Genomic DNA, 23,498 nt, shown 5'->3' on the forward strand with positions numbered 1-23,498 from the left:
CTGCTGGAGGAAGGTGATTTTATAATTTATCAAGAGACAGGTTTGTTATATATTATAGACCTATAGCTGAACTACGACAAATCGGAAGTCAATAGTTTTTTTTTGTTTTTGTTTCTTTTTATTGTATTAGTTTTAATTTGTGTTTTTCTTTTTGTATTGTCTTGATTTTGAAAATTTGAATAAAAATTAATTGGAAAAAAAAAAGAAACACCCAGAGTTTTACTGGATTAATAAAAAAAAATCAGAGCCTGCCAGGATAATAATGCTGTTCTACCTTACAAAGTTGTTGTGAGGAATACTGTGAAGTGCTTTGAGCACTCTAAAGCTCATGAGGCCACCACCTTGCTGAAGCTAGACAAGTCTAGGAGTGGACAGTGCCTAGAAGGGAGATAGCTTGGGTACCACATGTACACTTGGGTCCCACAGTGAAATAAATGGAAGAAAATATATGAAAACAGCAAGAAGCAAAAATAAATAAATATATGCTTGGTTTGTTGCCCATAGAAGCTCGCCTGTAAAAGACACCCTGTCTCTATGATCATCCCATAATCTTCTCAATGCAAAAATCTATTCTGAACAGTGCCTAGCAGCACTCCCCCCCCCTTTGTTAAGGGTGCTTGGAATCCTGGCTCTGTGAGGGTTAAACTACAGTTCCCAGGATTCTTTGGGAGAAGCCCTGTGCTTTCAATGTGCTTTAAAGGTAGGGTGGGGCCGTCCAAACCTTCAGGGCAATCAAATGAATCGGTGAAGTGAACCCTGTTGGTGAAGCGCTCTTCTTTCAATAAACCCAAGAGAAAAGAAACCTCACTTTGCAGGTGTCGCCTGCCCTCCCCTCCTCTGGATGTGGGGTTGGGAGGGTGGCTCGGGAGCAAAGGAGGGGGAGAAAGAACCCTCTTTAGATCCAGACCTCCTTGTCTTTCTCCAGCCATTCCCCCTTGGTTTTGCGCGTCCCAGGCTCTGTTTGCTTTGGCTTTAGACGGAGGTAAAGATTATCGCGATGAATATCAAACCCAAACAGTGCAATTGCAAACACACCCGGCTCTTTGGCGGCAGCCACCGAGGTCGCAGGCCCTCTGCCTCGGGTGGGGTGGGGAAGGGGCACTGTTTTCTTTCTTTTTTCAGAGAGCTTCTCAAAGCCCCCTTCCTCCAAACAATCGCTCCCCTTGCTCTGCTTTGCTGGAGAGGACAAGGACGGGAGGGGAACCAAGCACCGTTTGGCCCGGCTAAAGTGTCAGAAGAAAGACCGGGCGAGGGGAAGGGGTGCAGAGAGATTGTCCCCACCCCACCCCACCCCACCGCAGGGGTCGTTTTTGTTCCTGGCTGCAGCAGTTTCCTCAGGAGAGTTTGGGGTTCCTAAAACCTTTCATGCCTTTAAGCCAGGAAAGGTCACGCTGAGGAGTTTTGCCTGCTCACTGCGGTGAAACCATTTTTTCTGGTAACCTATAGGTAACCCATGCCCCCCGGAAAACCCATCACAAGTGTGAAGTTTTTATCCCTAAAACACAGAGATTGTCTTGGTATAAAAGGGAAGCATCGCGCATCATCTGTGTTCGCGAAGGGCCTCGCTCTCCAAACATTTGCGAAACAGTTTCATGTAGGAGAGAATTTACAACGTACGAAAGATGACAAACCAGGGTTTTCTTTATCCGGCGAAGTAAATCGCATTGCACTCACTCGGTGGGACCTTCTATGTAAACGTGCTTGAGACTGCAGTGTGAACTGTACCTCGTTAATTTGTCACGTTCGCAGTTCTTGCGCAGACACTAAGCAAGAGTCTTTGACGCTGAATGACAGATGACATCAGATTTTTTTGCGGGGGGGGGAGCATAAAAAGCTCTTGGAACGCGACGGTCTTCCAACGTTTGAATGTGTAGGAACCGCGCCTTCATACCGGAGTAAAGAATTCTCTTTGTTAGTAATAATGCTATAAGATTGCAATTCTTCCCACATTCACGTGGGGACTAAGTCCTACGGAAATGAGTACAACAGCAAAATTGAGGAAAGGCTAAATTATATCACAAAAGGCACTGAATCTATAGTGTAAGCTTATTCGTGTTGACTACGTACGAAGTAAGTCCTAGGATCTAGACTAGAGTGTTCAATAGGATTTACTTCCATATCAGTGGGCACCGAACTGCCATTCTAGAATGGGATCTGTTACAACTTTGATTTTAAAAATTATGATTATTTGATCATAGTAATAATCCAGGCCTGGGCAATTCTCTTTTGTGGGTAGATTTTTATTTTAAAAAATGAGCAGGCACATTTTCTCCTGGAAATCACCCTCCCCGCAGAAGGACGCGCCCATATTTACTAGGAAGAAAGTGGCACGGATTACCACGGGCCTTACTCCCAAGCAAGTGAACACGGGATCGAGACCCGTGCATGCTGCAGACAATGACGTTTGGGTGATCCCAGCCCGAGGGCGCGCTCTCCCGGGGTGGGTGTGCCAGGGAGCGGTCCTATTCGCGTCGGTATTGGGCTTCCTCGGGAGAAAGTCCCCGGGGATTGTGACCCGGGAGCGCGTTGCAAACCCTCTCCGGATCAGCCACTCCGGTACCAGAGGAGTGTCAGATCTGCCCCCTTTGGCTGTACAAAGCCACAAAATAGAACCCGGAAAGGGGGAGGGGGGAGCCAGCAGGCTCTGGCACAGACAGCAAACCCCAAAGCGACTTGCAAAGAATTGCCCGTTGGAAATTCTACCTCTTGCTAAGCACCATAGGCCTTTGGGGAAGCGGGGAGGGGAGAGAGCCGTCGGGGGTGTGTTATGGTTTCTTGGTGGTCGCCCCTTCCTGAGATGATAAACAAATCTGGGACAACTTGTGAAGTTCTCTCTGGGAGGGAGGGCGCTGCTTTGCCCGCCCTCAGAAGGGGGTTGTTTTTCTACAGCCCGAATCAGAGGCGAGCCGTTGGCCCGTCCGTCCGTCCGCTTAACCCCTTCCTGTGAGGGGGCCCTCCGCCTCTCAAGGGAACGGACAACCTCCTGTCGGAGCCTCCAGAACCCACACCCATAAATTCTGCTTAAAACAAGGCTGGAGTTTAAATCGTTGATTCCCACCACACACACAACCCCCGAAGGGGGAGGGGATAGGTCTTGACAATAGTACTGTATGAGGAGAACGAATGCCTAAATGGTTCACCTTACAAACCAGGCACGCACGCGCCTACGCAGGCACGCACACAAAACGTCCAGGAAAACCCTGGCGAGTGGTTTCTGCACGAGGATGTTGTGGGGCATTCCTCTCATGATTAAAATAATATTTCGCGAGAATGGGTGCTCTTTTGAATGCATGAGGCCTAGCGACTTCATGGATTTTAAATCTAATACAGCACGGGGAGATACACGGCGTGGGAGGTTGTTAGATGAGAGCGACAAGCCCAGGAGGCAAGTCACAAACACTTCCCTCTCGTTTCTCTCAGTGGGATTTCCCAGCCACTTACTCCCTCGTTGTCCTATTGATTTCACGATTTCAGAGGAGGCACTCCAAGGATTTTATTCGAACGATTTCAGTAAAGAAAATGGTCACAGCTAGGTCTTAGAAGAATCCCACTCACTTACCAGGAACTTTAAGCCAGTTCAGGGATTGGTAATACTCTTTTGACTAAAACGAATCGTTTTATTTTGAAAAAGCTGACTCGGGTTTTTGGGGGGAGGGAGAGAAAATGGGGAACTGGTGCCACTTTTGTTTCTTCCCTGTCAACTTGGAGTCTTTAGTAGAATCACATGCAAAGAAACTAAACATTTTCAATTAAGATTTTTTTTTTTACACAAAGAGATTTATTTTACAACCTTGGAAACTTTATCTAGCTTTTATTATATACAAGATCACATCCCGCATTTCAAAAAGATATTAATTTTGGTTTTTTTGTTTTTGTTAAAAAAAGGAAAAGAAGAAAGAAGCTACTAACATTATATACAAAAACCCCACACACAACACAAAACCTAAATCTCGGAAACTTAATAAAAGGAAAAGAAAAAAAAATAAAAGGCAACCAGGAGCTTCCTTCAAACAGGAATGAACTGAATGATGCAAAGAAGATCCTCACTAAAACACAAGGCAATATATTAATTATAAAAGGAAAGGGTTAGCTGGTCGAGGCAACTTTAGGTGAAAGTAAAAGTACCACTGAAATTGGAGGGGGGCCGTTGGAAATGAAAGCGGGACTGTGCACTTTGACGGAGGGCAAAAATGCCTTTTAAGAGGACGTGTTTTTATTTGTTCAGCTGTATGCGCTTTTCCACAACGCCTCCCTCCCTCTCTCCCCCCCTCCAGGATTTCCTGAAGATTAAATTAATTGTGATTTAGTCTAAAGGGCGAAAGGGATAGACAGTCCCCTTGTGCCGCTGCCTGCTTCCAAAAATACTACCGGGGCAGCTACTTCTCCACCACTTCCTCCCCGTTGGGGACTTTGCGATCTTCCGAGGAAATGCTGTCCACGATGGAGGAGAGGCAACGGAGGCTGCTGGACGCCGAAGAGTCAACGAGGGGATTCCCTGGGGTCAAAAGAGAAAGGGCAGCAGTTGAATAAACGCTGGGTTGGGGAAGGAGAACAGGGTCCCGGAGAAAAGAGAAAGGATGGCCGAACCTGCCACGAAAACAGCAACGCCTCAGTGCCGCCGATCGCGCCATCCTCCGAACGAACCACGCACGTGTATTTGGAAAGAAAAACGTCCCAGAGTTCCGAAGAGCCGGCATGACAGACACCGAGCGTGGCAGGGACGGGCAGGCTTCAGGCTTGTCGGATCTACTCTGGGTTTTTCAAAAAAAGACTAGAACCCCAACATCTACCAACCCAGAGCCAAGGCAGACAGCTTAGCAGAGGGCGGGTGAGTGGGTGGGCGCTCTGAGCACATGCTGGGCCGAGCCATTTTGTTGTCAGCACCAGAATTGAGCCCAGAGTCCACTTCTGGTTATCCTTCCCACGCCCTCAGCTTTCTTCCTTTCAGCATCCGAATTTAAGGGAGTTGGGGAAGAAAGGCTCGCAACTGTTTTAACAATGGTCGGACCTCCTTTGGGATGAACAATTGTTTAACGTTTGGGAACCAGAAACCCTCGCCGATCGACTGGGAAGCACCTAAGATAGACGATCTCCTGCCCACCCACATTTTGCGGCATAAACTTTCTAAGCTAGATTCCGTTTTGTCCGATGCAACGGACTGACCGGGTTAGCCCCCTGGAAGTTACCTGCCAATGCGACTCCCATTAGCTTCCAGCGAGGATTTTACATACAAGCCCAAATCATGCAGAGTAAACGTGGATAACATTCCCATCTTTTCGCACTTTCCTAACTGAGACGTAACGCGTGACGTAATTCTTACAAGTTGTGAGAGCGTGCGTAAACTGCGATCCTAATCCTAAATACGCCCGTGCTCAGAAGTAAGCCCCTCCCACTGAAACCAGTAAGGGCTTTCTTTCTAGGAAGAGTTTTCAGGATTGCAGGCAGAGGCCCCTATTTGGTAGTAATGGCGACCCTGGGCTCCTTTGGGGGAAAGGGCGGGATACTAAATAAATGAGGAAAGGACAAAGCGCCGCTGAAATAATCGGGGCCTGCTTCCAAGTCAATAGGATGGCGAGTGTTTATCAGGCCGCGATCCTGAAGACACCTTCAGGTGACAATTCCCACTATTTGGTCCTCAGTCATCCAATTTAAGCTAATCGGACTATTCCAGAGAGGAAACGCTTTGAAAAGCGCTGAAAAGATGAGTTTGGCTTGATAAAAGAGCGTACAGGTGCAAGACGCTGCAAGACGCAACGATGGAAGTGAGATCCAGTGAAAGTCAGGCTTGCGTCGGAGTAATTCTGCTTAGAATCAGGATTGCGATTGCAATATAGGGAGGAAGTCCTATTTGAGCTCAGTGCTTAGGATCGGGCTGCGCCTGGTTTATTATGGTAGAAACTTCCACAGGCACAGTTCTACCCCGGACCCAATTCAAACGACCCGCCTCTCCTCCAAAGAAGCCCCATTCAATTCATAGAGTCTCTTGCATGACCGCTTGGAAAGCATGGCTCTGGAGATCCAGGCGACCAACTCAACATCAGACAGGTAGGAGTGTGTGTGTGTGCGTGCGCGCACGCCTGCAAATGCAGGCAGCCAAACCAGGCGAATCCTGCAAAGTCAAGGCGTTTGGGCTCGGGCTGGGGAGCGTGAGAGGCACAGCACTCTTTTTTGTTTCACTGCCAGCTCCAACAAACACGCACACACACACACACACACACACACACACGGACAGTCCCCTCGTCCGCCGCCCTTGGAGGAGTGGTGCGCTTTACCTTCCTTGGCGCCGATGGGCAGCGCCCTGGAATGCTCAGATGCGCTCGGCCAGTCGGCGGTGCAGGTGCTCATGAAGTCGGGCGTGGGCACCTGAGGAATGAAGGGGAGAGAAAGAGGGTTGAAGGCGGGGAGGGGAGAAGGGGTGTTAGCAGGAGAGGGGAGGGCCGATGGGCAGCAAATCCACAGGCTGCCTGCGGCCATCAGCCAACTTGAAGTGCCCCTCCCCCTCCATGCCTCTCCTTCGCAGGGCTAAGGGAGGGGACAAGGCTTTCGAGCGCGGCAGTGGCAGAGACGACGCTTACATTTCCCTGCTTGGAGCTGAAGCTGAAGGCGTCGCCGGCGGCGGGCAGGAGCAGCTCTTGGCTTTTGTCCTGCTGGTCGAGCCGGTGCAGGAGGTCCTGGAGCCTCTCGATGTAGCTGATGGCGCTGCGCAGGATCTCCACCTTGGGCAGGCGCTGGTTGGGGTTGGCCACCGTCCGCCTCTTGAGGGCCTCGAAGGCCTCGTTGATCTTCTTGAGGCGCCTCCTCTCGCGCAGCGTGGCCGCTTTGCGCCGGTCGGTGGGCGCGGATTTCCGCTTGCAGGTCTTGCAGGCCCAGATGAGGCACTGGCCCGGGCAATGGGGCGGCTGGAGGCCCGGCGGCGCCAGCACGTGTTGTTCCTCGCCGCTGCTGCTGTCGCTGCTGCCCCCGCCGCCGCCGGCCTCCGGGGCCAGCTGGTCCTGGCACGAGGAAGGCGACAAGGTGCCGTCGCTGCCCGGGTATAGCGGCGAGCCCTCCGCCATGTCCAGCTGCTGGAGGGCTCCATTCTCCCCGTCCAAGTAGAAGAAATAGGAGCCGGATTCAAAAAGGTCCATCATCATGCTCTGGCCTTTCGCCTCTGTGTGCCTCTCGGAGGTGGGTGAGGGGCTCCCAAAAGCAGCCCCCAGAGAGAAGCGGCCCGACAGAATTTAATTAGCGCGGTGACATAAGCCCCCCGGCTGCTTTATATATATAGTAGCCGCTGAAACTCTATCCAGGGTTTAGCTGTCGCGGCGCATCACCCTCCACAAGCCAGGCCAACTACTACTCTCCTCCTGGGTGCTGGCCTGAGAGACAGCGAGAGAGACCATCATCGCCTAGTCGGGGGAAGAAAGGACTTTGCGGGGACACACACACACGCAGAGCGCTCGATAAACTAGAGATCCCTTCAGAACAGTCAAGAAGGACCGAGGTCAGCACATGCGAGCTGCCTGCCTGCCTACTTGCTGGTGTGTGTGTGAAAGGCAGGAGGTTGTTTTCAGGCCAAAGTACCCGGGTTTAAAACGAAAATCCCCTCTCCCTTCCGAGCTCTGGGCTAAGTATAGAACTGTAGTGCAAGGAGGGACTGGATTATTATATTTGCAAATATTGGCAGATATCTGTGGGGTTGTGCTTACTTAAAACCACCACAACAACATGCCACTCCTGGGACTCAAATCTATCAGGCCCAGTCAACTGTTAAAAAGCAGGGAAAGTGACTCTGTGGCCCTCCAAATGTTGCTTGACTACATCTCCCATCATCCTTTATGGTGTTGGGGCCAAGCTGGCTGGGGCCAATGGGAGTTCCCCACAAGTTCCCCATTCCTGTTATAAACAGAAAGGAACGCTGCTGCTGGTAGTGCATGAACGTCTAGGGCAGGGACTGGGCATCTGTAGCACTCCAGTTGCTGTAGGACTACAACTCCCATGGTGCCTCACCATTGGCCATGCTGCTGGGGCTGATAAGAGCTGGAGCCCCAAAACATATGGTGGGCCACAGGTTTCCCATCTCTGTTCTAGGAGATGCTGTCAACAAGAAGAGCCCCAGCCTCTAGTGGTGGGGATGATGGAGTACCTGGACCTGTCATAACTGGACAGCATTCTTGGCATCTCCCAAACTGTGTTCTTCTGTCTAGCGAGGCTCCAGGCTAATTTGTTGGATTAAGAATGGAATATGAATAATTTAAATTAATAACTAAAATCACAAAACCAGACTGGCATGTTCTCAATGTGCACTGAGTAGATCTGTGCCACATCCAGCTTGTGTCAAACTGCTCAGCTTGCCGTTCTGTCCATATTTACTGATCCACAATGGGTGGCTTACGGATGATGATGGTAAGCCAAGAACAAACCTTGCAGCTCAAGGTTTATCATTTGCAAGATAAACCATGAGCCTGGGTTACAAGATAATGCTAAACCAAACCATGTGTTACCTCTATGTAGTACAGCAGTAGGAAGACCGGGGGGAGGAGTCAAGCAGCTGTGATTTTGACGGACTACCTACACGCTCACATATTTATGCTTAGACATGGTTTGGTTTATCGTTATACACGAACTGAGCCACTGTAGTGCTGCAGATGTGAGCCAGCCATTCTTTTGGGTGTGCATGCAGCCACATGAAAAACGAATAATCACCGGCAGCTAGGTAAGACAACTGGCAGCTACAGTCAGTGAAACAGACTTGGTAAGACTTTTTTTTATCATGTCCACACTTCTCTGGATTATGTGATATGCTGTAGAATAGATGCTCTGTCTGTATGTGTGATCACTGGTGGCTTGAGCCCACTAGACCTGGTGGGGCTGCTAGGGGGTCAGGGGGGTATGGCCAATATGTGGTTCGAGGGGTGTAGCCAAGTTATTTTGGTTTTCTTGGCATCCTCAACCTTTGCAAAGCTATTGAGGGTGGTCACTTAAGCATCAGAATTGTGCAAATAGTTAGCACTTAACTAAACTGAAAAGTGTTTTATTTTGGTTCAGAAGGGGTCCCTGCTGTCACAGTTTCTAGTGTGGGTTCATGTCAAAGTACATTACTCAGAAGTAAGCCCACTGAAGTTCATGGGGATTGCTCCCTGATGAGTATGTACAGGATTGCAGCCTGAATTGGTTGGTCTTTAAAGATGCCACACAGGACTTTTAACAAGGAACCCCATACATTTCCAAACCTATGGGAAAAGATTATTTCCCTCTCCCAGTTTATTCATTTCTACATCTTTTTTCTAGAAAGTGGAATAAGATGGAGGGATATTAAATGGACTATAACCTGGGAGCCTGGGGTTAAATTCAGCCATGAAACTCATTGTGTGAACTTGGACCAGTCACTGAAGCCTAACCTACCTCACAGGATTGTTGTGAGGATAACATGTGGAAAAGGAGACTCATGAATGCCATGTTGAGTTCTTTGGAAACAGGCTGGAACGGGTATAAATGTAAACCTGATAAATATGGAATAAACAAAATAAAGAGTTTGCCCTTAGTTTTGAATTGGTGGAGGGGAGCCAAGTTTGGAATCATGAAAAAGGCCTAATCTAAAAATCAAGGGAAAAAATCTAGGACACAGCTAGGACATTCAGGCCTACAAACAATTAACTTTACATACAGGCCTTTGAGAAATTCAATTTGTGGCTGTCTGCTAGGACAAGCTTGCCTGGGTGGGATGTACAGGCAGGGGGCAATCCATGATTCCATACTACATATAGGTTCTACACACTGAGTTCTCATCTGAACCACCCTCTGCACCATTCTACTTTAAGTTTGCCAAAGTGTTTTATAGTCCTTTTATCCTCACAACAATCCTGTAAAGTAGATCATAGTGCAATTTTAGCAAAATGACAAAAAGAACAGAACTACCACCTTAAAGACTAACAAATGTACATACAAAGACAAGGAGATTCTTGCCAATTGGCTTATTGAAAAGGAACACCTGCAGGCAATACACTACCCAATCAAAGTGTGATGCAGACTAAGAGGCTTAACTATAAGCACTATCAACTCTTTCTCACAAACCACAGCTTGCTCTCACACACTTGAGCAATGGAGACATGATTAGGAACTATAAGCCTCAGAAATAAATGGCATGAGCACTCATAGAGTGCACCTGCCTCACCAATGAGGAACCCCTGTTTATATTTAATAAGGCGATTCTACAACAGATATCCTTTGTATAAACAGCACATCTTATAATCACCACAGTAGAAGAGTCTGCTGGATTAGGCCCATCTAGTCCAGCGTCCTGTTCTAACAGTAGCCAAACAAATGCACACACAGCATTTTTTTAAACCTTTACAAAACCTAAAGAAAAACAGGAATGCGAAACCTCCATACATCTCTCAAACCTAGAGACACACAAAACTGTTGGCGTGTGTGCGTTGTAGCGTGAAACAGCATACATTACGTTGGAGTTAAGTTGAGCAAGAAACTTCTTCAGAGCATTTAAATCATGTAAGAGTCTTTATTAAGACATTAAGGCTTTTCAGCAGTTCCCCCCCCCTCTAGCTCTACAGCACATCTCTCTCCAAAAAACAAAAGTAAAGACAGCCTCTCAGCTCAGAGGCATGATGCAGAAGAACAGAAGAACCAACAGCAGGCTGTTACAACTTTCCCAGCTGTTATCTCCCGTTACCATGACAACCTGTCTGACCTTGAAAGTCTGCTCTCTCAGGCCAGGCATGGCAGATAAGACTGCTTCTCAAGACACATGCTTGTAACTTTCCAGACCTGATGAAAACATCCTTAGGCAGTACGGCCTAATGCCAACAGTCCCCCTTTTTCATCATGTCTGTAAATCCATTACAACAATAACACATTTCTACAATACATAGTCATACAGTAATACATTTCTACAATACCTCTTGCAATACATTTCAGTACATTGCATCATACATTTTCAGTTCAGTTCAGTACAGTTCAAAAATTACATCTCAGTACAGTTCAAAACTTTAGTCACTCAAACTTAGGTTGAACACATGTTAAATAAAGTGTATCAGGATCAATTTCTACAACTTTATTCATTCCAGGACTTGTTATTAATCCCATGGTAAATCTGTCAGGCGGTTTGCCTAAATTTGCTCTTGTAGAGCGTCTTAAAGGAACCAGGGCTTCGGCTCTCTCTGCCCCCCCCATTTGTGCTTGTACTTGGCACCGCGTGCCCAGGATCTTCCATTTCCTCAGCTTTACGTTTCTTCGATCTGCGTTTCCCACAAATGAGCTCATTCAAAGCATCTCTGAGAGGAATTTGTGTACCTTCCACTTTAATGTCAAGATCTGGCTTAAATGTCTGTGATGGTGTTTGTGTGTCATTTGTTCCTGTAAGAATAACTGTCTGCCTTTGATCCCAAGGCTTTTCTGAGACTTTAATGCTTCTGCTCAGAATTAACTGCTGTGTTTCTGGACACCACACTCTGTAATATGCATTCTGAAATCCCAAAACAAAACCTTGCTGTGCTCTGGGCGCAAGCTTGCCCCTCCTTTTTCCCTGTGGAATGTGGATCCAGCACCTTGCCCCGAATTTTTGAATGTGTTCTATCTTAGGCTTTCTGCCAGTAAGTTTCTCATAAGGAGACATTCCAATTGCACTGTGTAACACCCTGTTGTGAATATAATTCGCATAAAGAATTGCTTCTGCCCAGAAAGAATTCCCTAAACTGCAATCCATCAGCATGGCTCTCAATGCTTCCTGCAGCACCCTATTTTTTCTCTGCAACCCCGGTGGAAGGTTTAAGTGCTATTTTCTTACTTGCCAGCACTTCATGCAATGCTTTACCCATGAATTCTTCTCCCTGGCCTAAGTGTATAGCCCCCACCGTGACGCCATGTTGAGTTTCGATTCTCTTAATGAACAGTTTCAGCTTCTGCTCAGCTTCACTTTTATGCTTTAACAGAAAAACATGACAAAATCTTGAAAAATCATCTACCAGTACCATGAAGAATTTCGCACCTCCTCGTGAAGCATTTATTGGCCCTGATAAATCAACATGAACTAGCTGGTAGGGAGCTGTTGTGGTTCTCTCAGCCTCCCGGTTTATTGGTGCAATAGTCATTTTAGCTTGATTACATGCATCACAATCCATTAACTGTCCACAATCTTTTAAACGCATGTTTTCACTGTGCAAAGGGGTTTTCTTTATCGTGTCAAGGTTTGCATGCCCCAGCCTTTGATGCCATTCATGGACGCAGCCCTGATGTACCTGTGCCTCAGCATTTAACACAGCACACCCTGCTTGACTGCTCTTTATTACAAACTGTGAATCATTAAGGCTTCCCTGCAAACACACTTGATCTCCCCTCATTATAAAACATTGGTCTTTGTGAAACAAAATTGAATAATTACAACTCACCAGTTTGCTCACTGACAAAATATTATGAGCCAATTCAGGAACAAATAAACAATCTGACAGTATCCCAAGCTTGTCAAATTTCACCAGTCCACGGGCTTCCACCCTCTTGCATGATCCATCAGCCAGGTGCACAAAGTCCTGCACTTTTTCTGAAGTGTAAAACAAATGTCTGTCTTTGATTAATATATGGCTTGCCCCACTGTCAAGAAGCCAATTAACAGGTCGTAAATCTTGAGACTTCTGTTTACAAACAAAGTTCACACTGCCTTGCTTCAAACCTCCGTCCCTGGAGTTTCGCTTGACTGGACATTCCCGCTGTAGATGCCGTTGATCTCCGCAAATAAAACAAGCCTTCAGCCTCTGTTGCTGCTCCTGTTTATTATCCTTCGGCACGGCATTTTTCACCTCTTGCCTCCTGACAGCTTCCATCGACTCGGCTCTTTTCGCCTCCTGTCTCCGCTGCCATTCTTGGGTCAGCTTTTCCTCAATGAACGCAACGTTCAAACCTCCATCAGGTAAGGCTTCGAAAGCCATGACCATATTATTCCAAGTCCCATCGAGTGAAGCCAGGATCAGATAGGTCTTCTGAAGTTCAGAGTGTTCGACGCCTCGGTCTGTCAGCTCAGCAAACAGGCGTCTGAATTCCGTGAGATGCTCACACGTCGCACTCACCTGTGAAGCGCATTTGATAAAGCTTCCGTGCCAAACACAATCTAGATCCTGCAGTCTGTTGCACATGAATGCCTTCCAACCGGTCCCACATCTGTTTGGCGTTTGTAACATCTCTCACGTGTAGCAGTTGAGAGTCTGATAGAGCCAGAAGTATAAAAGCTTGAGCTCGCTCATCGTTTCTAGTCCAAGTCGCTGTAAGGGGTGCAGGGGGTGTTCCTTCAATAGCTTCCCATAAATCTTCTTTTACTAGCAAAGCCCGCATTCTCGGCTTCCAGCTGCCACAATTCTTTTCATTAAGCCGTTCCATCGGCAAGCCTCCCCCAGACAGGTTTACAGCCATGTTGCTCACCTCCATCTGGTACAATCAATCAAGCTCCCCTCTCTGGAACTCCATCTGCCGTTCAGACCAGCAACTTACTCCCGTGTAATGTGCTGTGGATCTGGGCCCATAACCCCTGTTGGCGTGTGTGCGTTGTAGCGTGAAACAGCATACATTACGTTGGAGTTAAGTTGAGCAAGAAACTTCTTCAGAGCATTTAAATCATGTAAGAGTCTTTATTAAGACAGTAAGGCTTTTCAGCAGTTCCCCCCCCCCTAGCTCTACAGCACATCTCTCTCCAAAAAACAAAAGTAAAGACAGCCTCTCAGCTCAGAGGCATGATGCAGAAGAACAGAAGAACCAACAGCAGGCTGTTACAACTTTCCCAGCTGTTATCTCCCATTACCATGACAACCTGTCTGACCTTGAAAGTCTGCTCTCTCAGGCCAGGCATGGCAGATAAGACTGCTTCTCAAGACACATGCTTGTAACTTTCCAGACCTGATGAAAACATCCTTAGGCAGTACGGCCTAATGCCAACAAAAACCCCCATAGTTCCCAAAAGCACAAGTGCTGAAAGTTGCAACGCACACAGAAACCACCCACCATTTTGTCTCTCAGTCCTCCTCCCCCAGTCACAAATACATGCAAATGATTACATAAAACAAATATAGAAAGATACTCACATATTCTGTCCACCATTGCTCTCTCAACAATTTTTTTTTTAAAAAGCAAACTGCTCAAACTAGCAACTACCCCTGTCTACCTAGCTACAAAGAATGTGCTTTGGGGTGTGGCCTTCAAGGAAACGGCTCTGAGCATGCTTGGACTGCCCTGCAAGGTAGACCAAATAAGTTTTTTTTACTGAGGCTGCTGTATAGCCCTCATAACAACAGATGGAGTGGAAGCCTTTCCAACGGGCTGCAACGCAGGCAGTCCCTGAAGGTCACATGGCTTCTCTGCTTTAGAGACACATGGGAGGGACCTCTTTGCCACAGCTATACTTTTGGATTTGGATTGGCTGAGTGGTGCAGCAGAGACCTGATTGGTCAGAGAACAGAAGATTGACAGATGGAAACTGTGGACCATGTCATTTGGGATTGCATTAGTATGTGGAAGATAGAGAGTCTCACCTCTGAAAGCGTAGCATTTTGGGGATTAGAAAACTGAATGTGGGTTTGGCCCTTTGGGACAAAAGTCTCTGGGGCTTGGTTCCGGAGACTGTTTGGCAGTTTATTAAAGATACTAAGCTTTATGAAAGGTTGTGAATGAGTTGTATTACACAAGGTTGACAGGAGGTGGCGATAATAGGGCCTTGTCCTGGCCCTGATTTGCCATTAAACATCAGTTGAAGAAAGAAGAGTGTCAGAAATGCCCCTCAAAGCCACAGGAAGTTTATGAAAGTATTCAATGTCTGCGGGACAGTGGTTTTTTGAGATTTTTTTGGGGGGGTTCAATTGCTTGACATTCTCCTTGTGAGGGCTGTGCCCTAGTAGCTCTAGTGGACCAGCCTCCACTGCCACATCTTGTGGTCTTTCGTAGAGCTTGGAAAAAGTTACTTTTTTGAACTACATCTCCCATCAGCCCAATCCAGTGGCCATGCTGGCTGGGGCTGATGGGAGTTGTAGTTTAAAAAAGTAACTTTTCCAAGCTCTAAAGTGTGTGAGAATAGTTAAGCTTAATATGCCCACTAAACTTTCTTTGTGTTTAAGAACACATTAGTTAACCAGCAAGTGTCCTTGTTTGTTTGTAATGACTAGTATGCCATAGCCGCCTGATCCCTTTTCCATTCTTCTGTAAAGTTAGAGGTTTTTCTAATTCTCTTTGATTATATATTTTTTTAAGTCTTCAGAACAGAAATATGATTGGAAGGAGAGCAAATTTCAGGTTTCAAAAAAGCACAAAGTTTTAACATGTTCTTTGCAGAAAGCTGCTTTGCAGTTGAAAATAATTTTATTTATTTTTATTTATTTTAAAATATTTCTATCCCTCCCTTCTGCTCTATAATAGGGCACTCAGGGCAGTCCATATTTCACATTTCCAGAAAATCCCTACTTTTGAATCGGTCACATTGAGTCATGGATAGGGATGGGGTTCACTCCGATTAGCTCATATTCTGATAGTCCATTGTTCAATCCCACTTGCTTTTGCACTTTTTGTTCCCACAAGTTTTTGCACTTGCCGATTTGATTGGCAGGGGGGTATTTTGGGGTGAAAAAATTATGTAATTTTCAACATAAATGCTTATGTAAATCCATGGAAGTTAATGGATAATAGCGATTGTAATTATGAAAATAATTACATAAAATCGGGAGAAAAAATAAAAAAACAAAAAACCTGTGCCAATTACAGCCACAGCCCACCGCAAGAAATCAGTGCAGGTCCAAAAAGACAATGGACTGTCAGATTCAGTCAAAATCTGGTGCTAAGTCCGATTTAGCAGATATTCTCCTCCATCCCTAGTCATCAGTTTTAACATCTTACAGCAAATCCACACATTTCTCTTTTAAAGTGCCAAACTTTTGCCATAATGTCTTACGTACTATTATTTTTCATGTCAAAGCCATTTGCGCAAAACAGCTCTTACATGAAGAAGAGGGGGGCACACTGAAAAGTTACAACATCAGACAAAATGTATGAAAAGTTTTAGTTTCTTTTACATGGTCACTTTTCAGTTTTTTATTTCTGATGGGGGCTGTTTCACACACATGGATCCCACAAGAAAATGAAGCTATTGAGAGGACTTCACACTTCAGAAATAAACTTGCTAACTGGCCTCTGGACTGGCAAACACGCTTCCAGATCCTTGATGTAATGCAAAGAACTTTCTGCATCGAGTACAATTTTAAAAGACAATTACTGACAGAAAGCACCACTCTTAGCAGGGATCCAAAGTACAAAGGATATACACAGTTAGTACACACACAGAGGATAGTTTACACCAACAAAGCTCCAGTGACATCTTCTCCAAGACCATTGGGTAAGTCTGTGCTGCTGTGGTTTTGATAACTCCACTTTCTACTCCCTCATGCTTCATGCCATTCTATAAAATCCCTTTGCACAGTACTTAGAAGTAAAATAGTACATTTATCAAGTAATATTTTAAAAACAGCTGTGGATAAGATCTATTTGGATCTAGATAAATAGGCAGCTCTGACTATGAGTTTGTGGGAACTAATTAAAAATTTGCAAATGAATCATGTGGAGTGCGACTGACACAATTATTATTGGTTTTTAGGCACTGGTTGGAGGCTTCTTCACTTGGGTCCTTGAAGGAAACTGATGGTTGTGGTCCGGTATTTGGATTATAGATGTAGTTTTAAGATGGTTTTAAATTGTCATAATATCTTCCAGTCAGTGTCACAATGCCTTTCTCTTGTCAGGGATACAGTTTTGGACGCTCAGTGCTGACATTGTGGTGTTCAGGTGAACTAAAATGGGGATGGAGCAGTTAACTCCTCAGAGGGCTGAATGGAAAAGGCAGCCTTTTCACTGTTCTAAATCTCCTTGTCCAGCAATATTGGTTCAACAGTATTCTGCTGGCAGACGGAAGAGCAGTAATCAGGTGACACAGAGAGATGACCTCCCTCAGCAACAAGTTCCTCAGGCTGAGAGAATGTGGAGATTTGGGAGTATATCAGACAGTGATCAGAGCTGTCCCAAGACATTTTGCCATCTGAGGCAAAGGACAAGATGGTGCTTCTCCCTATTCAATGTACAAAAATCAGTTGGATGGGTAGTTGAAATTTAACACTGGTAATGGGACAGCATCCTTCACACCTGAGGGCAGCATGCTAGCAAGGCATCACACGCACTTCTATCCTTCAACAGAGGGGAACAACCATGTTGCTCAGAAGGAGCAAGCAGAGAGGACTGTCCCTCTCCCCCCCCCTCCATTACCTGAGGTAGCTACCTTAGTGGGTCTAGGAGTAGGGTCAACCCTGTTAGGAGTGGGCATCACCTGATTACAGGCCAGGAGATTCTAGGCTCTAACATATGACAAATCCAAGGGGTGCCTATTTTCTAATGTATTACAAATTCGTATGACTCCTACTATGTTATGAGTATAACATACTGTTTGTCAAAGGAAACCAATATAATTCAGAAAAGTTAACACATTAAGATTATATGTATTATATATACACCTGTGGGAACAGCCTACTCCACCAAGACTGCGCAGCCTCCAGGTGGTTATGGCCCCTCTCTGCTGCTGCTTACAACAACTTCACTTTTTCTGCTGCAGTCTGACTGTTGGGACTACTGTTGGGAGTGCAGCTGCATGGTGACAACAGGCCAGCATTTCTGCAGATGGTTTACTGCTGGGGACTGATTCACAGACAGCAGCAAGAATGTTTAGTAGATAGTACCTGGTGTACAGATTTTGCCTCCTGGGGCTTGTAATCCATCTTTCTAGAGCCTGAAAAATAACACTCAATTTGTTTCTGAAAATTTAATTTGTTAAATCTCCACCATCTATATTTGACTAGTATTGAAGCCACCAGTGTAAATATTTATTGTTTGTTTATCATAAGGATTTATATCTTGCCTTCCAAATAGATTCCCAGGATAGCTTACAGTGCTAAGTAAAAAGTACACTAAAATGCATTTAAAAGCATCAGCACACTCCAGTTGAAAAGTAGCAGGATCTGAAATTTAGGTCCCATCTGCACTATACATTTCAAGCAGTATTGTGCCACTTTAAGCAGTCATGGTTTCCCCTAAATAATCCTGGGAAGTGTATTTTGTTAAGGTGCTGGTAGTTGTTTGGAAACGCCTGTTTCCCCTCACAGGGCTGCAGGTCCCAGAGTTCCCTGGGAAGAGAGACTGGCTGTTATACTATGGGAACCATAGCTCTGTGAGGGAAATAGGGGCCTCTTAACAACCTTGAACACCCTTAATGAACTGCAGTTCCCAGAATCCTTTGAGGGAAGCCATGACTATCTAAAGCAGTATAATATTGCTTTAAGTGTATAGTGCAGATGGGGTTCTAAACAGGGCAGTGTGAACCTCACAGTGATAACACAGTTTTGAAGTAAAGACTTGGGAAAGTACAAAGGTCTTGGTCTGGCACCATCAAAATCAACATCAATGTTGATAGATGTCAGGCAAGCATCCTCGGGAAGGGCATTCCACAACTGGAGTACTGCTACAGAGAAGATCCCTTTCTTCATAACTACCTGCCACACTTTAGATGGAGAGAGGGATGAAGTTTTTAGTGTAGGGATAGGGGTAGGTTGAGACAGGTGTGGTGGTCCCAAACCATGAAGGTCTTTAAATGTCAAAATCAGCACTTTGAATTGGACCCAATACCTTTGGGGAAGTATAGTGAAGTATGATCATATCACCTAGTCCCAATTAGAAATCCTGCTGTTGTATTTTGGACAAATCACAGTTTCTAAGCATGTAGAGAAATCCATATTTCAATGGAACCAAAACAACAGTATATCTAGTTGGGCTTTAATACTTTAAGCACACGCACATACATGTACATGTAAGCATATTATATAAATTGGCTCTTGCATGCATTATATTTTATATGTAGGCAATTATTTTTCCAATGTATACATTTTAATTTTGCATAGCCCAGGGATTCTTATTTTTATTTTGCATAAATGAATAAAGGTGGAGAATCAATCAGAAAATCTGTTTGAATGACTAATTTTCTGTTTGATCTTTTCTATTTTTGGCAGAGGTATTTTATAAATCTCCTTTGCTGAGTCCTTGGCTGGGCAAGTGTTGCTAATTATTATTGTTGCCCTTTGAACAGAAATGGACTTTCGTGTACAGATCAGTTACAAGTCCTTCTCGTCATCTCGAGGTGCAACCTTGCTAACTAAACAGACATTTCTACTTTAAAATAGTAAGGGCGGGTTTTATTACCATTCTCACATTGGGTGGTTATGATGCATAGTTCCAAGTGGCAGATGCCTTCATGCCTGTGTCATGGTCTACTGTGACAAATCACCACCACTGCACAAACACATTTATTTTGTACCATTGGTAATGGTGGTGGCAGGGATTTCATAGTCACATAAAGGAATGATCACTGAGTGCTGTTCAAGAGCAATCTTCCTCAATTATTAAAGATGTATCAATGAAATGTTGTGATTAACGATACACAGGGCATTTAAAGGTGTATTTATTCCTGAAATTGGATGCAGGAGTCACTCCATTTGCATGTAAAATGTAGTATGTAGACTGATTGTGATCATCGATGCAATCAAATTTTAGAATTGATATATCTTATCAATTACCCATGTGTGTTTGTGGTTTTGGAACCTTCATTCTCTTTTTCATGATTCCAGGCATATAGCTAAAATGAGATTAATTAATCCCCTAGTTGATCTCCATAAATGTGCTGCATTTGGTTTGGTGGTCACACTAAATGTGCTATAAATTGCTAATTTATTAAATTACTAATGCTAATTAGAAACTCCCTTTATCCATAAATGTACATGAAAGGATGGGGAAAAGTAACTCTGTTTAACTATCCTGATTGTGAATATGGCATGCTAGTTAAAGTGTGTCACGGCTTCCACATTAAGAGGAAATTATGAAGAATTGTTGCAGCATACAAGAGTCAATGGCATTATACAAGGAACCTTGTATGGTATATCGTGTAACACAGAGGTAATGAACAGGTAAGTTTCTTGTGCAGCCTCTCAGTGTTGCTTCATGGCACCAGTTCCACTGATAATATTTGGAATGGGATAGGCATCAGGGACCATTTGTTGTGAGTCAAACAACTGAATTTGAATTAAGGGCATTCAGCCACCCTCTTCCTATAAATAACAAAGAACCATAATTTGACCACTAATCTTTGGCTTTTTAAAAACAGAATCCACTGATAACTTGCTGCATTTTTTGTGTCTCAGTACTTCATGCCCCCTATCACCTCATGTAAGAGGAAACTTTGGCCCTCCAGATGTTGCTGAACTACAACCCCTATTGGCCATGGTTGCTGGGGTTAATGGGAATTGTAGTTCAGTAACATCCTGAGGGCCAAAGATTTCCCATCACTGACCTACAGCTTTGGCTGAAGTTTTGGGATGAATATTTGTAGTTATGTTGATCTGGATGAAGTTACCTAGAACATTCCAGCAGTATGTATTGTGTTAAAGGGTAGACATATAAGTAGCTTATGGGCAAGTAGGCTATAGGTTTTAATATTATTATAACTGTGTTTAGTTTTTCATAGACTTTGGTCCCTATATTTTGGGGCTATCAATGTGGGGCCTACAGGCACTAATGTGCCTGCCAGTACCTCCTATGATGCCCACAAAAGATCTCAGTAAATATGTCCTCAAAAATCCACAACACACAAGAGACTGTTTTGTGTTCCTGCTCAGTTCCTATTTGTACCAGCTCAGCCACTCCTACATTGAAACCATTATGCCTCTCCCCCAAGGCAGCCATTTTGTGACTGATGCCCACAATCCTTTCTCAAAATTCCAAATAAGCCCACTGGACCAAAAAGGTTGGTGACCTTTGCTATACATCCTCTCTGTTTGGAGGAAAAGAGAAAGAAGTGGAGGGAAAGGAGAACAGTAAACAGAGTGTGTGTATGTGAAGGTAAACATAATTATTTGTTTGCTTATTAGATTTATATCCCACCCTTCCTCCCAGTAGGCACCCAGGGCAGCAAACAAAAACACTAAAAGCACTTTAAAACATCATAAAAATAGACTTTAAATATATTAAAATAAAACATCTTTAAAAACATTTTTTAAAAAGCTTTAAAAACATTTTTTTTAAAAAAAAGGTTAAAAACATATTAAAAAGTAATTCCAACACAGACCCAGACTGGGATAAGGTCTTTACTTAAAAGGCTTGTTGAAAGAGGAAGGTCTTCAGTAATTAGTGGGTCCCATGTGACAGACTGGGCTTTGGCTTGAAGTTCTCATGTGTAAAATATTTTTAAAGGATTTTGCCACCTAATCCTGAAAACAGCCCAACATATTTGTGCATGCAGGCAAAAGATGTAAAAATCCCTGCTCTTGATATAATGATACAGATCTGAGATCCTTGGATCCATGCAAGTGTCATGTGATGAACCCTATGCAGGTCTACTCTGTGCTCCAGTGTAAATGTGTATACATAACAGAGGAATAGCTGGCAGTGAAGCCAGTGCCCTCCTAATCTTCTCAGTGTATATTGCTAAGAAAAGAGCTTTCAACATCTCATATCTTCCAGAGGGCTCCATATAAGCCCAGCTTGTATTCATGTAGAAATAGAAAGCTTTTTACAGATGGCTTCTGGAGGGAAATTGGTTCTGTACTGAAAAGCAGAGATGACCTTGGGTCTGATTTCTATTATCACACATAGTGCCAGAAGTCCTTGCACAGCTGCAAAGCTGCCAGAGTCACTCAGATACTGTACTCCAACTGTACTACGTGTAACTATGGATACAAGCAGTGTATCTAAGACAACGAGTTGAATCATTCTAAGAAATGCAGTGGCTTTTCTCAGCATGGAATCTCCCTTTCGGCTGCACACAGTGACTTTACAGCCCTTTTAATGTTCGGGCTTCTTGACCTCGTTGAAACTCTCTAGGTCACATAAACTTGCTTCTGATGGTCTGTCATCCGAGAACAGATTGATGCTTCACAATAGTTATAATGACTGTCCCCACATTAGAGGTTATCTTAAGGACTGCCTTCACCCATATGAACCTGCCCAAGCTATAAGCTTGCCATGGCAGGCCCAGCTTTCTGTCTCATCCTTAGCAAAACATTTGATGGGTAAGCAAGGGCACCACTTTTAAATTAGCTCCCGAGGGAGGTTCTAAGCTTTCCATTTTTAGATAGGTGCTGACTTATTTATTTATTGGTATTCTGGAAGTCATTTTATAATTGATTTCTGCTGTTTACATTTTTGTTTCTTTACAAGCCCAATGCTGCTATGTTTTGTGTGTAATATTTTAATGTGCTTTAATTGTTATACTTTATTTTTCCATTATCTGCTTTGGATTTTTTTGAATTTTTTTGGTTTTTTTCCCAAAGTATATAAAATGGCTAAGTATATAAAATAGTACTTTACTATACTTCTGAAGATCCCAGTTTCAATGACCTTGAACTTTAGAATAAGCTGCTGAAACATGGAAAGCATCTTCCCCCCTCATTTTTAGTGGCACAAATACCAAAAGAGTATGTATCAGGGTCACCAACTTTTTTGGGCCAACGGACACATTTGGAATTTTGAGAAAGTACCATGGGTGACAGTCACAAAATGGCTGCCATGGAGCGTGTGGGATAACACAAAATGACTGCCATAGGGGTGCAATGTAGCACAAAATGGCTGCCACATTTAAACGAGCAGAAAAAGAGATGGGACTACAAAATGATGTGGCCATGCCCCTCCCCATCAATTCAAAATGCGCCTGTATCAGCCAATACAGAGAAGAATCACAGAGAGAAGTTCTTTGTCCTATGTTCAGAATGGAAGGGAAGGAGGGTGTCTAATCCTGGCATCCAATGGAATGTTTAAGGGGTCGTGTTCAGTGTAGGAGAGGTTGATCCAGTGTGCACAGAAACTGAGTAGGGAGAGCAAACAATCTTTTGTGCATTGTGGATTTTTGAGGGAATATTTACTGAAAACTTTTGCTGGTGCCATAGGAGGTAATGGTGGGTACACTGACATCACACTGGCAATTTCTGCTGAAGCTAGTGCTTCCACAATTTGTTCAGGGCCCCCAAATCCAGGGGAGCATTACTGCCACACTGGGGCAAGCAAGTTTCTTGTTGCTCTCCTCTATCAGCAGGTCTTTAATGCAAGCCACTATATTGTGCACACAGGCTTGTTCAGGCTTTTAGCAGTCTGTCTTTTACTTCTGGAGAAGGACATTGTGCTACCCTGAACCCAGAGCCCTTCTGAGTGTGTGAGAAAAATCAAAATAGGAATGCCATCTCCATGGAGAGAGGAAGTTTCCAAAGCAATCCACCTCTCCTCAGTTCTTTGCTCCTTACATATCACCCTTCAAATGGAATAAAACTGTATTTAAAAAACAGTGAAATGAAATAAGGGGTGCTTCCAGACTGTCACTATTTTGTAAGAGGGACTCAACAAGAGCATATCAAAAATATACATTTGCACAATTAAAGTGGATTAAAGTGCTCTGTTGCCTC

General features: G+C 44.5%; 1 protein-coding gene across 1 annotated transcript; it reads right to left on the minus strand.

Moving 5' to 3' along the window:
* Nucleotides 1–2,640: 2,640 nt before the first annotated feature.
* MYF6 (myogenic factor 6) lies at nucleotides 2,641–7,474 on the minus strand. The gene is made up of 3 exons (XM_061639650.1): nucleotides 6,576–7,474; nucleotides 6,273–6,363; nucleotides 2,641–4,495 (listed from the first exon to the last, which is right to left on the minus strand). The coding sequence occupies exons 1-3, from the start codon at nucleotides 7,131–7,133 to the stop codon at nucleotides 4,377–4,379; spliced, it is 768 nt and encodes a 255-aa protein (XP_061495634.1). The 5' UTR covers nucleotides 7,134–7,474; the 3' UTR covers nucleotides 2,641–4,376.
* Between the last annotated feature and the right edge of the window lie 16,024 nt (nucleotides 7,475–23,498).

The sequence above is a fragment of the Rhineura floridana genome, chromosome 8 (genome assembly GCF_030035675.1).
Source record: "Rhineura floridana isolate rRhiFlo1 chromosome 8, rRhiFlo1.hap2, whole genome shotgun sequence".
NCBI lineage: Eukaryota > Metazoa > Chordata > Lepidosauria > Squamata > Rhineuridae > Rhineura > Rhineura floridana.